At 35.6% G+C, this 12,425-nt stretch overlaps 1 protein-coding gene across 2 annotated transcripts; it reads left to right on the top strand.

Annotated features, from left to right (window-relative positions):
* Window positions 1-485: 485 nt before the first annotated feature.
* Window positions 486-11,625, top strand: GTPBP8 (GTP binding protein 8 (putative)). 2 transcript variants are annotated; one of them, XM_006174475.3, is made up of 6 exons: window positions 486-861; window positions 1,324-1,422; window positions 3,072-3,202; window positions 4,202-4,301; window positions 6,301-6,419; window positions 10,854-11,625. In XM_006174475.3, the coding sequence occupies exons 1-6, from the start codon at window positions 526-528 to the stop codon at window positions 10,942-10,944; spliced, it is 876 nt and encodes a 291-aa protein (XP_006174537.2). In that variant the 5' UTR covers window positions 486-525; the 3' UTR covers window positions 10,945-11,625. The 2 variants fall into 2 exon arrangements, with proteins under 2 accessions (XP_006174537.2, XP_032335172.1); XM_032479281.1 differs by lacking the exon at window positions 10,854-11,625 and adding an exon at window positions 6,603-6,756 and having other exon boundaries at window positions 521-861.
* Window positions 11,626-12,425: the final 800 nt, after the last annotated feature.

Here is a 12,425-nt window from a genome sequence, read left to right on the forward strand (position 1 = left end):
TTTCCTGCAGCTACAGAGATGGCCTAATGAAATATGAACAGTCTGTCCCTTGAGAACCAGATGCTTTTTCAACTACATTTCTCACCAGCCCTTTTCATTTTCGCGAAAGTGTTTTTCCTAGTGATTTGTACATCACCATCAGTGGATCCGTGAGACAACCAGAATCTGTGAAGGGTAAATGGGCCTAAAATCCACCAGAGCGTCACACGTTATCTCCTTCACTTGAGTCTCAAGGGCCACACAGCCAGCTATGTCTTTTCACCTCTGAAAGCCGTTAAACAGCTTCCCCACAGCAACAGACAAGGCAAAGGCACCGCTGTCAGGCCCAGAGTGTGAAAGGCATCCGAGAGGTTTTTCCCCTGCAAACCAACACCTGCCTCCAGCACCAGCTACACAAGAGCGGGAGGGAACCAGCGAGGCCAGCGGAGACTACAATTACCAGCAGGCGTAGCGGGAGCGGGTTCACGCACGTGCATCCCAGACCCTGGGAATGAGGTCCCTCTGCAGGGCTTCTGGGAAAGGAACATGGCAGCTCGCTGCCTGCGGTCTGGGCTGGGCCAGCTCTTTGCGACAAGGACTGCGCTGGGGCGCGGAAGACGAGCTTACAACACGTCCCAGGCCTTCGCGGAGGTTCTACGGCTGCCAAGCAAGCAGCTGACGAAGCTTGTGTTCCCGCTTCAAGAACTCGAGCGGCATCTCGTCCCGGGCTCGAGACCGGACTTTCACCTTAAGACCTTCGACCCGAGCCTGGAGGATATCGCGAAGTCCGACGGCGTCTTCACGGCCACCGTCCGGAACCGCATCGAGTACCTCAGCTCCGCCGTGAGTCTCGACCACGCCCCGGACCTCCTCTGCCCTGAGGTGAGACAACCGCCTGCTGGTCGTGCAGGCTTGGACTGGGATTTTGCTATCACCTATTTCTTGTCACCAAACAAGAGAGATTTTCTAGCTTTGTATGGACGCATATCATTATTGTAACTCAGTAAGCAAATACAGTTTAATTATTTAACCTCTATAGTTAGCCTCTAGTTTTATCATCTGTAAAATGAGGACAATATTATCTTCCTCATAGAGATATTGTAAAAAGCAAATAAGAAAACATATGTTAAGTGCTTAAAACAGTGCCTGCCACGTTGAAATCATTTATTAGATAGTAGCTGTATGTTAGAATTTGAGGTTTGACTAACCACAATCTACGTTTTATGCTTAGGCAAGACTGAATAGTGTTAATAGATTTTTGCAGCTAATACAACATATATCTATACATACACACACATACATATGTAAACTAGTACTCATTTATCTTCTTTTTCCTTGTATAAGGTATGTTTTATAGGCAGAAGCAATGTTGGAAAATCCTCTCTCATAAAAGCTTTATTTTCACTTGCCCCAGAGGTTGAAGTCAGAGTCTCCAAAAAACCGGTATGTTTAAGCTTGAAATGCCTAAATTGTCTCTGAATTGATTAAGATGAGTAATAAATATTGGGAGGTACAAGAAGTCATAATTGTTGGGTTCCTAGAAAAGTGATTTCTTTCTAACAACTACTGAAGTAAAACATTTCGTCAATGCCTATGTATTTCTCCAAAGAAGAGGAAGTGTGTCTGGATTTATTTTAGTAGTCTTGCCAGTATTTAAGGAAATCTTCCTTGGTCCAAATCTTTTCCAAAGAATTGTTCTGTCGTCATTCTATATTTGCTTCTGTGAGAATAGTCATCTAGTTCTACGCTGATTTTAGAGGAAACAGCTTTAAAGTGTATTTTTCTTCTCCTATAATCTTTTGTACCTTGCAAACTCTTACACAACAATCAGGCTCTTCCCAGTTTACCCAGGGCCAGATTATGTGCCTTGTTATCCCAGCCAGTGTGCTAGAGTAGCTGTCATTTTCTCATTTCCTCTCCTTCCTTCTCAATAATGCAGACTCTACCAATGTTTAACATACCCTCTCCTCAGAAGTCACCCCAGCTCCCCTTACCTTCTGTCCTTGGCAGAATGCTCCCCCTCACCCAATGCTTACTGCCCCCGTTTTCTTAGAACCCTTTCCTGAGGCTTCACTAGTCTCTTGCTCCCCACTTCTTCATGTGGTTGATTCCCTGGCTCCAGCACTGATGATTGCAGTCATTTGTTAACCCTCCTGTCTTTACTCCCCCCTGCCCTGCCTCACCAAATAATTCAGCTAAACTCTCACTTATAGGTAGGATTGTCCCCTTCTGTGAGAAGTCTGTGAAGGAAATGTGTTCTTGACATTCCTAATCTGTAACTCTAAAATCATTTTCCTATAAATAGACACATAAGCTCACTGGAAATCTAAGCACCATTTATAAAATCTTTTCTCTGAAAATATTTGTTCTAAGTTCTAAACAATTGACATTTAAAATTATTTGTCTTAATCTTTTCTTTCCTGATTAATAAATGTCTGTGGACACAAAACCACATGAGTAAACCACTATTTATCATCTTTACATCAGTTTTAGTTGCCCAGATATTTTTTAGTGTTGTACGTGCTTTTTAAATGGCTTAATGAAAGCACTAAACCCATCTAATAAAACATGCAAAATATCTTGATTTTAGAGAAGCAGTAGTCTAGTCATATAATAAACTATCAGGCTTTGCATCTAGATTTTTTGAGAACTAGTATGACTGACAGTAAGCATTTACTTGAACCTATCTGTGCTATAATTAATTTCTCTTTAAAGTGGAGATACAGTATTCATCAGAGAATATTGACTAATGCAGTCATACCATTTAGAATGGGATAGTTTTTTCACTAAGAGGGAGCCAGTCAAATAGGAAAGTCTTGAAAATACTTTGCCTTCATGTTTCTAATATGGAATCTAAAGTTCTTCTTAAGTAATATAGAGTCTCTTTAAAGAATGATTGGAGAGAAGAATTAGAATCATCTAAACTTACCTCCAGTCACATTCCTTCTACTCCTTTTCCTGTATCATCATCAGCATAATTAGGATTATATACAGAATACTTTTATGCTTTTGAAAATAATTGTTGATTGAATCATGAAATAAATAAAGGACATATTGTACAAAAGCTTTTATTTTTTTATTCATTTTATCAGGGGCACACAAAGAAAATGAATTTTTTCAAAGTTGGAAAATATTTTACATTGGTGGACATGCCAGGTTATGGCTATAGAGCACCTGAAGATTTTGTCAAGATGGTAGAAACCTATCTAAAAGAACGAAAGAAGTAAGAAATTTTTTTTTTTTTAGTTAGTTACATTTAACCCCAAAGCATGTTTTCATTAATAGAGCTTCCGCACATGGTGAACATTTCAGTTTATCAAATGACATTTTTAGAAAGTCCACTTTATTCTCATAATATTCTACAATACAATATTTAGGAACAAAGTATATACTGCTTACTTAGTTTTTTCCTATAAATTAGCTTAAACTTAAATTTAAGTGTTTTCCTAAATTGAGACTATAAATAGTACTTGAGCAGAGTTTATTTTTCTTTTACCCAACTCTTAGCTGCTAATTTTGAAAATGAAAATGGTTGGTCGATCTGGTATTTGCCAGATTTAAATAAACCAGTAAATTCTAATCATCCTTAAAGTGCTTCTGACGTCACATCCTCTGTAAATATTACCTTTTTGTCCCCATAGGTGGTCAAGTAGCAGTTCTATGTTTCAAGCATTGTACAATATATAGGAAAATTAATGTTAAACTTCTGAAGTGTGAAAAAGTAGTTAAAGTATCTTGCTTATTGTACTTTACATAGAAACTAAGATAAAATATTTACACAAGAAAATACAAAATACAATGTGTCTGGTTTCTGTTATGTTAGTTTTAAAGTAACATTTGAAAATTTAGACATTTTTATGATAAATTATAGTTAATTGGGTTCCTGTTTTTTCCTTCCAGTAGAGTTCAAGCTCTTAAGAGGAAGGAACTCATTCATCTTTGTTTCCAGTTCTAGTCAGAATATTTTGTGTTCAATATATGCTATGGAAATAAATTCATATTTAATGAATTTAGTTATTGAACATAAACAGCATTGAGACCCATTGGACTGTAGGATGGACTTCCTGGTGAATTGAGAGTTACTTCTGCCTAAAGAAATTTTTTAAAATTTTGAATTGATAATTATTCAATAGAAATTTGTTAGTATAGTGAGGGTTGGGGGTGGAGAAATGAATGAATATATTTTGTATTGCTGTTAATCTTCATTTCTGCATTCTTACAGTTTGATGAGAACATTTTTGTTAGTGGATAGTGTTGTTGGAATTCAAAAAATGGACAATATTGCCATAGAAATGTGTGAAGAATTTGCATTACCATATGTGGTAAGTATTTCTTTTGAATCATGGTTGCGGTTAGAAATAGTAGTTCTGTGTGTGTATCTTTTTAATGAGTGAGTAGGTCTTGCCTCCTCAAGAGATAAAAGAGTACATTTCGAATAATCTTCTGAATTATCATCCATTAATATTAAAATAAGTTCTTTGGTGCTCTTTTCCTTCTTCTAGCTTTAAGTGTTCAATATTATAGTCAAAGTAAGAGTTTTTCTAAATTGTTCATTTAGTATTCCTAAGTGCTTTTCTTTGTTGTTGTTTTAATGGCAATATGAGTATTTGCTGGAACTCATTAGTAGCTCTGTAACAGCAGCTTCACAGATAGTACTTAACAGAATCTAAATAAAACTGCAACTGAAAAATTTGCTAATTTGGAATTTAAGAACATCACAAGAATGTAGCAGGCTTTAGTACACATAAGTAGGAAGTTTATATTCATAAAGAAAACAAAATTTCTTACGAGAATATGTTACCAGTGTTCTTTCTGTTGTTTGCCCTGGAATAGAATAGATTCATAGGTTGGTGTCCATGTTTATTTTGCTTTGTGAGTTTTCCAGATAAAATATCTTAAAGTTTCTTTCTAAGGAAAAGAACCCATTGACTAAAATTTGGCTTCAGAAAAACGTCAGAAAACCACTAAAATGTAACAGTGGACTTTAATGCAAATTAAGCCATGTTACCAGTCAGAAACTTTTTTGTATTCTTAGGGTTATGGAATTCTTGAGTTTGGCAAAAGCTCTGTGACACATTAGAGATAACTTATGGGGTGAAGAGCCAGAGGATTGATATACATTGTCTACAATGCATAGTAAAAAATGCCCGGATATTGCCAGACTGGTTTGATTAAGTAATAGTACTCCTAATTTAATATCATAGATATCATATATTTTCCTTCGTTTTAACTTTAAGGAAATATTACTTTCGTTTTTGGAAAAGAGGTTGTGACAGAGGAATTACGTCTCCTTTTAAAAATCAGCATATTTGCCTTTATGAGGAAAGAATTCTGCTTCTCACTCCTTCTTTCTTTAATATATTTTATAACTAAAAAGCATAATTGATTAGTCAGGAAATTTAATTTTAAAGAAATTTCCTACAGAAAACCTTTGATAGATACACCAAGATTTTACTTTTCCTCTAGTATGTAATTGTCTTTGAATAAGTAAATTATTCAAGGTAAATATTTAATATTAAGCCTCATATATTGGAATTTATACTTACTTGGAATAAAACTATACATAATTTGGAATAAAACTAGTGGGTACAGCCCACAAATAGCCTGGCTTCTAATTTTTCCTTTAGATTTTACATATAAAACAATCATTTTGTAAATTAAAATAATTATAAGTTATCAGTTTTATATGGATCAACCTAATAATACTCACATATCTTAGACTACAAGATATAGTGATTATATGAAACATTTGGTGTATGGCAATCGCAAATATGGCTCCAGGGTGCATTTCACTGGTCTTGAATCCAAGGCCCTGTGCAGTTAAAGTACTGGAAACAGCAAACACACCAGACACACAGTGTATACTTCATATATTGCATCCATTAACTCCTTTAATCTTCACAGTAACTCCTTTAGGAAGTATTGCTTTTATTTTATAGACGAGGAAACAAGTACTAAGAGATTAAGAAACTTGTGTGGGTCACCTAGTAATTGAAAATTTGTAACTAAAATGTGTAAAGCTAAATATTATGAAATAACAGTTGACCCTTGAACAATGTGAGGGTTGGGGTGCCAACCCTCCTTGCATTTGAAAATCCAAGTGTAATTTGTAGTCAGCCCTCCCTATACAGGTTTCTTCCATATCAGTAATTCCTCCATGTTGACAATTCCACATCCACGGATTTAATCAACCATAGATCATGTAATATTCAAGTATTTACTGTTGAGAAAAAAATCCACATAAAAGTGGACCTGTGCAATTTGAACCCATGTTATTCAAGGGTCAGCTATATTCCTAATGCTCAAATGTTTTTCTTACAGATGGTATTAACAAAAATTGACAAATCTTCCAAGGGACATCTTTTAAAACAAGTGCTTGAGATCCAGAAATTTGTTGACACTAAAACACAAGGATGTTTTCCTCAGTTGTTTCCTGTAAGGTAAGATTTGAATTGTCTTGATAACTTTTTGTACTAACAACCTTTATTATTAAATCTGTTTCTAATACTGAGGAGTATTAGAATTAGAGGAGTTTGGAAGACTATGCATTTAGCATGATTTATTGGTTCAACCCATCAACACTTTTATTTTTTTCTTCCCTCTATTCTCTCTTCCTTCTGCAGATTCTTGCTGAGTCTTCTTTGTGGTATCTTCATTCTCTTTCTCCCTCAGCCTAATTCAACCCTAGACCACAGCGGAAGTGAAAACTTTTTACATTTTAAATAAGCTAAACAACAGCCACAATAAAAATACTACCATCCCTTTCTCAGTTCCAAAGGAAAACGACTCTTCTTTATTGTAGAAAGGTCATTCAGGCTGTGAGGAATAAGAATTTTCCTTTAAAAAGACTGTATGTAAAGATGAAATTCTTCATGTAAGTTAGAATCAAGCATTGGTAGCAGACAGAATGGTTATTTCCTGAACCAGCAATTTTTGAGATACTAGATGTGGTTTAGCAATGGAACATGAGTTTACTTTCAGTGTATACTTTGGGTACAGTAAATAACCTATACTGTAGCAGAAATGCCATTCCTCTGTGATTTTCTTACTCTAACTTCTTTGTGGAAGGCACTGTGGTAGTTTTTATGAGAAAATAATGAAACCAAGTAACAATTGTATATGAAACTGTCCTCTAAGCAGTCATTCTAGGTTCTACCAATTCAGATCCTAGTTAAATCGTTTGTAATTATGAAAATGCCTGTCCAAATCTGTCTTCATTCATTCCTACAAAATGCTTTTCTCCTTTGACTTACATTCAAGTGTTTATCCTATTTGTGTCCCATATATACAACAGGAAATCCTAGTTCTTCTTAGAGCCCTGAGCATTGTCATAGAAAAGTAACTTTTTTAAATGTCTAATAAGAAGGAAGTGAGACTGATTCAGCTAAAAAGGCAAAACAAACGTAAGATGGGCAAATTATGGCCTAACAGCAGCATTTATTAAAAATAAAAAGTTGTAGTTGACTGTAAGCTAAGTTTAATGGAGACTGGAGAAAAATTGACAATGTTTTCTTAAGCTACATTAATAGAATTATAGTGTCCAAAACAGGAGGATGATCAAATAGTAGTCCCACAGTGCTGTGAACAGTATGCTATCAGACCATTCAGGCTGGATTGTGGCTTGACAGTAAGAACAACTAGAGCTATCTGAAAACAGATGGTCTTGGGGGAGGTTATGTCACTGAATCATTCAAAACACTTAATTGATCCACAAGTAAACATCGCTGTTTCACAGATACAATTACAATTTGGAAAAGTGAAGTGAGTTGCAGAGAGGTATTTGCTGAAATAGAAAGAGCATGGACCACAGGGTCAGATAGCCATGATTTTGCATGGTTCCTCTTGTTCTTGGCTAGAGATTTTAAAGCAACTTATTTCATTTTCTGAGTCTATTTTCTCACTTACTTAGTAAAAATGTGATGGTTAGAATGATTAAATTAAATACATTGTGACTGATGTACACACGTTAACTACATACTGAATGTTAGTTTCCTTCCTTCCCAAAGGTCAGTCCATTGGTAAATGGCAGAGTCAGGCCAACAGCCCAAACTGTCAGATTCTTGGTACTTCTTACAGGCATTCCCTTCTTTAGATATACCAGCATTTTCTGATGCATGACCTTGGAATCACGGCACCACCATACTCACTATGTAACTGCAGAAGCCACACAGCACTCAAAGTCTTAAGAACTGAGACACAAGAGGCTGCTTGCTTTCATGAACTCCAACGTTCACTATACCACAGTGACCACATACAGGAAGTTTTCACACTGTACTCTGTAGCTTTCAAAACCCAATTCAGAAAGTAGAGTTATTTATACTCCTTGCTTTTATTTGCTTGATCAAGTCCCAGTCCATCCCTCCAAAGGGAGTTTGGCCGACTCACACAATAATGTAAAATAAGTTAGGTTTTATTTCCTTCTCTTCCTTTATGATCTTGGTAGGAGAAAGGTGGAAATGTGGGTAGACATTGTAGTCCAGCGAGATTTGGCCTTTAAGTCTGTTGGCAAAAGTTAACTGTTATCCTTCGTGTCTAAACTCTGCCTCAGCTGAGTAGAGAAGTGTAATTGGTGAAAGGCCCCTAAAGATTGACACTGGGATCAGTCTATTTTTATAAATGGTATGGAAGAAGTATATAATTAGACACAATATAATTGCTTCTATATATTTCTATGTAGTGAAATTTCAAGCAACTAAGAACTGACTCTGAAGACAAAGAAAATCATATGAATTGACCGAAATGTTGCAGATGAGTTAAAGGTGCCATAGTGTGTGGACTGTCCAACTTGTGTCTCTCCTTTAAGCCGTATTTGTATAACTTCAGTTATAACAGAATCATTATGGGCTGTTCTCAAGTAGGCAGCTTTGGTCAAAAAGTCTAAAATGCTGTACTTTTCCAAAAAGAATTAGCAGTACAGCAGAAAATATTTCACCTGTTTTATATACCTGTATTCATAAAAGTCATAGTGTATCCACAAAAGCCCATGTATCCCAAGACATGTGTTCATGTCCATGCTGACAAATGTGTGAATGGGTATATGGATGGATACAGTAAGACAGATCAATAACAGACACAATAATGGTGATGATTTTTTTTAAAAAGTCAGGAAAAAAGGTCTAAATTATCAAGGTGATTGAATCTTTGTCACACAAAGAACAAATTAAAGAGATCAGAATTTTAGTCTGGGAAATAAAAAGCAAAATAGAAGATATCCCAATGGCCTTTTTCACAGAAATGGAACAAATAGCCCTAAAATTTGTATGGAACCACAGAAGATCCTGAATAGTAAAAGCAATCTTGAGAAAGAACAAAGCTGGAAACATCACATTTACTGATTTCAAACTATATTACAAAACAGTATGGTATTGGCATAAAAACAGACACATAAGCCAGTGGAACAGAAGAGAGAGCTCTGAAATAAACCCAGGCATATGTGAGCAATTAATTTACAGCAAAGTCTCCAAGAATATCAGTGGGGAAAGGATAATCTCTTCAATAATGGTGCTAGGAAGATTGGACAGCCACATGCCAAAGAATGAAACTAGACTAGTATCTTACACTATACACAAAAATTAACTCAAAATGGATTAAAACTTGAGTGTAAGACCCGAAACTATAAAACTCGTAGAATAAAACAGATAGTAAGCTCCTTGACATGTCTTGGTGATGAGTTTTTGAATCTGACTCCAAAAGCAAAGGCAACAAAAGCAAAAATAAGTAAGTAGACGATATCAAACTAAAAGCTTCTGCACAGCAAAAGAAATCATCAATAAAATGAAGTCAACCTACTGAATGGGAGAAAATATTTGTAAGTCATGTATCTGATAAGGGGTTAATATCCAAAATATATAAACTCATACAACTCAATAGCAAAAAAAATTGGATTAAAAAATGGGCAGAGGATCTGAATAGACATTTTTCCAAAGAAGACATACAGATGGCTAACAGGTACATGAGAAGATCCTCACCATCACTAATCATCATGGAAATGCAGATGCAAAACCACAGTTATTTATCACCTCATACCTGTTAGAATGGCTGACATCAAAAAGACAAAATGTTAGCAAGAATCCTCATGCTCTGTTGGTGGGAATGTAAATTGATGTAGCCACTATGGAAACTGTATGGAGGTTCCTCAAAAAACTAAAAATAGAATTGTTACATATGATCTAGGAATTCTACTCCTGCATACATATTCAAAGAAAGTAAAGACATTAATTTGAAAAGATACATGCACCCCTATGTTCATTAAAGCATTATTTTCAATAGCCAAATACGGAAACAACCTAAGTGTTCCTCAGTGGATGAATGGGTAAAGACGATGTGGTATTGTACAGCTGACCCTTGAACGATGAGAGGTTAGGGACTCTGACCCTTGGCCCAGTCAAAAATCTGAGTTTAACTTATATTGCATATTTGAAAGTTGCTAAGAGAGTAGGTCTTAAATGTCTTCATCACAAGAAAAAAAAAATCTGTTAACTATGTACGGTGACGGATACAGCTAGGCCCACTGTCATGATCATTTCACGATATATAGAAATACTGAATCATTCTGTTGTGGCCCTGAAACTAATGTCATATGTCAGTTACACCACAATTTAAAAAAAAAGTTTAGTCTGGAAAATAAAAAGCAAAATGGTAGATATGGTGAAATTTGTAGAATCATGAAGGAAATAGATCATATAATGTGGATCACCAGATTTAGAATACCACAAGAAGCTGGGAGAAGAGAGGAAAAGTAAAACAAATTAAGACATTCTGTTTCATACATGGAACTCACAAGAGTTTGGTAAGCAGATTTTAAATTAGATGAATTCAGATCTGTTACTACCTCTGAAGTAAGGAAGGAAATGGTTTTTCTTTTCTTTTCACAGTGCTGTGACCTATTCTGGAATCCATCTGTTGAGATGCTTTATAGCAAATATAACAGGAAATCTTAAGACTAATGGCTTCCAAGTTAGCTGAAGATTCAGAATTCTCTATGCCAGCTGAAGTTAAACTAAAATTTCAACATTGTTTTAAATGTTGTGTATGTGTAACTTGCGGAAGGATCACTTCAGCCTAAAAACCTGCATCTTCCCAAAGCCAAGAATGAACTTCTGCCTGGGTGGAAAATGTTTATAAATGATTGAACTGTGTTGTTCATTAGGACGGATGCTAGCAGTTTTTCCTATTTTAACAAACTGACAAGATCACGTGGAAGTCCATAAAATGAAGACCTATTTACTACTGCGTAAACAAGGGTTTGCCATGTATTGGGTTTTTGTCTTTTAAAGAGAATGTCTATTAAGTGTATTTTTTTAATGTTACAATGGACTAGGTAAAAAGAGGGCTACTTTTCTGTTAAGCACTGATAGGTAGGTTGAAGATAAATTCTCCTATGTATGGCTATAATTTATCTTTTTTCAGAGTCCTTATTTAAATATGGGAAAAATTATTCTTGATAAATTTCAGTCAGTCCATGCTGGAAACGCCAGTCATTTCACCTTCAGGTGACCACAGGATTCAGAATCAGAAGACTAGAATTCAAGTTCCAGTTCTAATATTTACTATATGTTGGAAATTGGGCAGATTACTTGAGTTCTCTGGATTTCTTTTGTTAACTCTTACCTTAGAAGCTATGAAAATTAAAATGTGAAAAAGACATCAGTATATTCTACATATCTGTAAAGCAAAACCAACCCAGGTATACAGCAAGATGCACAGGTGGATTTATCACAGAAAACATGTGGAGGAAATAATATCTTATGTAGTCAAAGACAAAAAAAAAACTAGTTTTAGGTGAGAAAAGTGATTTGTAAAGGGTAAGAGAAAAAAAAGTTGATGGGGCAATTTAGAATTGATACATTAAGATTCAGAATGGAAAGATAAAAGCCTTACTCTGAATGAATGTTAATGGAAAGTATTTTTATGAAGATGCTACTGACCTATTCTTGTAAGTGGCTTTGCTGTTAAAAGGTCATAGCAATAGCACTGGAGAAAAAATTAAGGTTGTAAAACAGCTTTGTAGCTTTTTTTTTTAGAAAATTCAGTTCTGAATATATTTTCAGTTTTAGAATTGACATGCTGGTCTATTCTAACTAGCAATGTTTTAAGCTTTAAAAAAAAGACTATGTAGGAATTCACAAAGTAAAATATATAGTAACAATAGAATTATCTTAGAAGTCATCTTTCTGTTAGTGTTCCTTTATTGCTTGTCTTAGCCTTGTTTCTGGTTCTAAAAGGAGAGCTCAGAATAAAAGCTTGCATGCAGTAGTTTATTGGGGAACAGGAGTGACAGAGAAATGAAACAGATGGAAAGCCAGTCAAATGCACTGAGTCACATACCACATAGGGTGATGGGGCTTGGTCTTGAGGGACCTGAGGAGTCCTTTGAAATGTGCCTCTGGATTGTCTTTGAAGGGAGTTAGAGGGCAGCCCCATACCTCTTCCAGGCTGTACCCACG

The sequence above is a fragment of the Camelus ferus genome, chromosome 1, assembly GCF_009834535.1.
Source record: "Camelus ferus isolate YT-003-E chromosome 1, BCGSAC_Cfer_1.0, whole genome shotgun sequence".
NCBI classification, from domain to species: Eukaryota; Metazoa; Chordata; class Mammalia; order Artiodactyla; family Camelidae; genus Camelus; species Camelus ferus.